The sequence below is a fragment of the Artemia sp. Qi Xiang Cuo genome, chromosome 3 (genome assembly GCF_049724085.1).
Source record: "Artemia sp. Qi Xiang Cuo chromosome 3, ASM4972408v1, whole genome shotgun sequence".
NCBI lineage: Eukaryota > Metazoa > Arthropoda > Branchiopoda > Anostraca > Artemiidae > Artemia > Artemia sp. Qi Xiang Cuo.
Genome location: NC_142796.1, coordinates 32,240,803 through 32,243,791, shown reverse-complemented (window position 1 = coordinate 32,243,791; position 2,989 = coordinate 32,240,803). Strand labels below are relative to the sequence as shown.

General features: G+C 39.9%; 1 protein-coding gene across 1 annotated transcript; it reads left to right on the top strand.

The window, feature by feature from the left end:
• The first annotated feature begins 1,248 nt into the window (after positions 1-1,248).
• Positions 1,249-1,656, top strand: LOC148954014 (uncharacterized). Its single transcript, XM_089086082.1, has one exon. It carries the CDS (start codon positions 1,249-1,251, stop codon positions 1,654-1,656), a length of 408 nt encoding a protein of 135 aa, XP_088942208.1.
• The last annotated feature ends 1,333 nt before the right edge of the window (positions 1,657-2,989 follow it).

Here is a 2,989-nt window from a genome sequence, read left to right as displayed (position 1 = left end):
GTAGCCTAATCTTCCAGAGGTTCTTGGTCGTTTTTAAAACGTTCGATCACATCAGAAAGAGACTGCTTCAATCGTGAATTATGTGCTGTTCTTTTGTTACTCTTTGGTGACTAAGGGCTAATGAGGAGACAATGCAAGTCTTATCATGCAAAAGCTTATTTGAAGCTTTTAAAGACGTAGATAGCCAGTGCTCAAATAAGAAAGAACTAATAGGACCCCATCTTCACGTTTTGGATCGTGGAGCTCTTCTTCATGGAATTCAGTGGAAGATTGAAAGCCAGCTTTTCAATAATATTCAACCGTTTCTTGACATTTTTTGAAACGCAGTTCCCATGCCCTACAGTGGTTTTTGACGGATATGATGGAGGGCCTGCAACAAAAGACCAGACACAAAGCAGACGAGTGAAATTTAACGAAAGAGAGGGGCTGTTTACTGCAGATACGTATCTTTAAATGTCCAAAGACGAATTTCTATCCAACAACAAAACTAAGATGAGGTTCATCCGCATCCTCGGTGAAAGGTAATGTGAAAGGGGGATCGAAGTCATGAACGAAGAAAGCGACGTAGATGTGAAGATCATTAAAACTACTGTTGAAAAGCCTAGTATTCTTCCTACCGTGCTAGTTGGTCATTATACTGACTTATTCCTTCTTTTGTTTTTTTCATCCCAATTGCGATTCCAACAAGACATATTATTCTCCAGAAGCCAAACAAAGGGGTATAAGCGTTGCATGGGACATACACATGATGAAAACTAGCTTGGAAATAGAACTCTGTAATTTCATACTTTTCTGCCATGCACTACTTGGCTGCAACCTGCGTCCCCTCTCTCTCCATCTGTAGTGACTCCTGCCATCCCCAACCCTGTGATCTATAATGACCTCGTTTAAGTTGAAATTAAGCCGTTCTGAGGGGTAGAAATTCAAATTCATGTGAAGAAACTGAAAAACCAAAAAGCTCCTGGTATCTGTAGAATCTCCGCGGAGCTACTTTAAAACAGCGGTGGCACTATCCTGTTATGGTTTCAAATGCTATTCAATGCAATAAAAGACTCAAAGATAATCCCGAAAGACTGGCGTACAGGAGGGATCCTACCACTGTGGAAAAGAAAAGGTTCCAGGAGGGAGTGCAAGAGCTATAGAGGGTTGACACTCTTCTCGGTGCCAGGCAATCTCTTTTCTATAGTTTTGTTGCAGCGATGTTTTTCACATCTCTGACAAAAGCGCAGAGTAGAGCAGGCTCGTTTTATGCCAGACCGATCAACGACAGAGCAGATATTCTCCATAAGACAAATCATCGAGAAGGCGAACGAGTTCCGCCAGCAGGCTTTCATTGCTTATGTCAATTTCAAAGCAGTATTTGACCCAGTTGATCGAGATTCTCTATGGAATATCCTTTCTAATACTGACCTCCCGTCACAATATGTTCGCCTACTCAGGGCCATGCATCAAGAGACTGAGATCTGTTTGCAAGTGAATTGTAGACGTAGCGCGTTCTTTCCAGTAAGAAGAGGAGTCAGGCAAGGTTGTTCATTTGTTCCTGAAATATTTAACTGTATTACTGATCATGTTACGACTTGCACAACCCAGAAGTTGAGCTTTGGACGCAAATACGGGATAGAGTTGTCACGGATTGCGACTTTGCTGATGACATAGCACTAGTCACCAACTCCAAGTCACAGTTGCTCATGGCTCTAAACATGCTTCTGGATAAAGCTGCCAGGAAAGGACTATCTATTTATTATTATTATTTTATTACCCATTATTAAACATACAAAGGTTGTAAATGGAGTACAAGAAAAGAAAAAAAAGTAACATCAAATAACAACAAAATATCCAAAGAAAACTCAACTACAGAAAAACAAGATTAAGAACATTCCTACCACAAACAAAAAAGACAAATTGAAATTATTGCCACATATAAGGAAGAGAGGCTTGATTCAAACGCCTTTGCAAATCGAGCACGGCGATTCAGTACAGCTATAAGCGGGTCGGCTATACCATACTTCAGAGATATATTCGAATTCCTCATCCAAACTGGAAGATGAAGCAGATACTTGCCATATCTATAGAAAATAGACCGAATATTGCGGCGATCAGACGAAGTAAATGTTTTCCAAAACGGAGATAGGGTTAGCACATGTGGCAAAACACAAGCATTATACACCCTTGCAAGTAGAAAACGGTTAAAGCGGCACTTCATTGAAACGAGAATTCCATAAGCTCTGCATGTCTTTACAGCGAACAATGAAACAAGGCAATCGTGGGTTTCTTTAAGATCGCTACAAATTGGAAGGCCGAGGTACATAATCTTAGACGAATACTTATTCGTATAAATACCAAAAATGTCATCAACTGGTACACTATCTTTAACGCGGCTATTAAATACGACAACTTCAGTCTTCTGGGGATTGAATAAAAGACCTATGTTACCATACTCCTTACTCAAAACACGGAAAGTCTCTTCGATGCCTATAAGTGTTCTACTCGCGTTCAAAATGTCGTCGGCAGAATCGATCAGCGAAATATTGAGACCTCTAAAGATACATGTAGACTGAACCGGTTCTTGCGATGAAATAATACTATTATTGAAAAGCGGTGGTGAAGTAAGTGCTCCTTGGCGTATTCCCTTCTCTACGGGTATAAGACTAGAAGATGGGTTAAAGCATCAACACAAGGTACATTTACACGCGCTGTTAAATTACTACACATAGTCCTCATCGCGCGTATAAGAGACTTATCCATGCCACGTTTTAGGGCCGACAACAATATCTGAAAATACAAACTGAAGTAAAATGTGTGGTTTACATCGTGACCTGCAAAATACAAAGTCTCATTTGAATAATCGGCGGAAATCAACAAAATAGCAATCAAATAATGCGCGTGTTCTTTATTCATTCTCTTCTTGAAACCAAAATATTTATCTAGCGTGTTACATATAACACTAAGCCTATTTACAACAAGCGATTCAAATAACTCGCACATTATA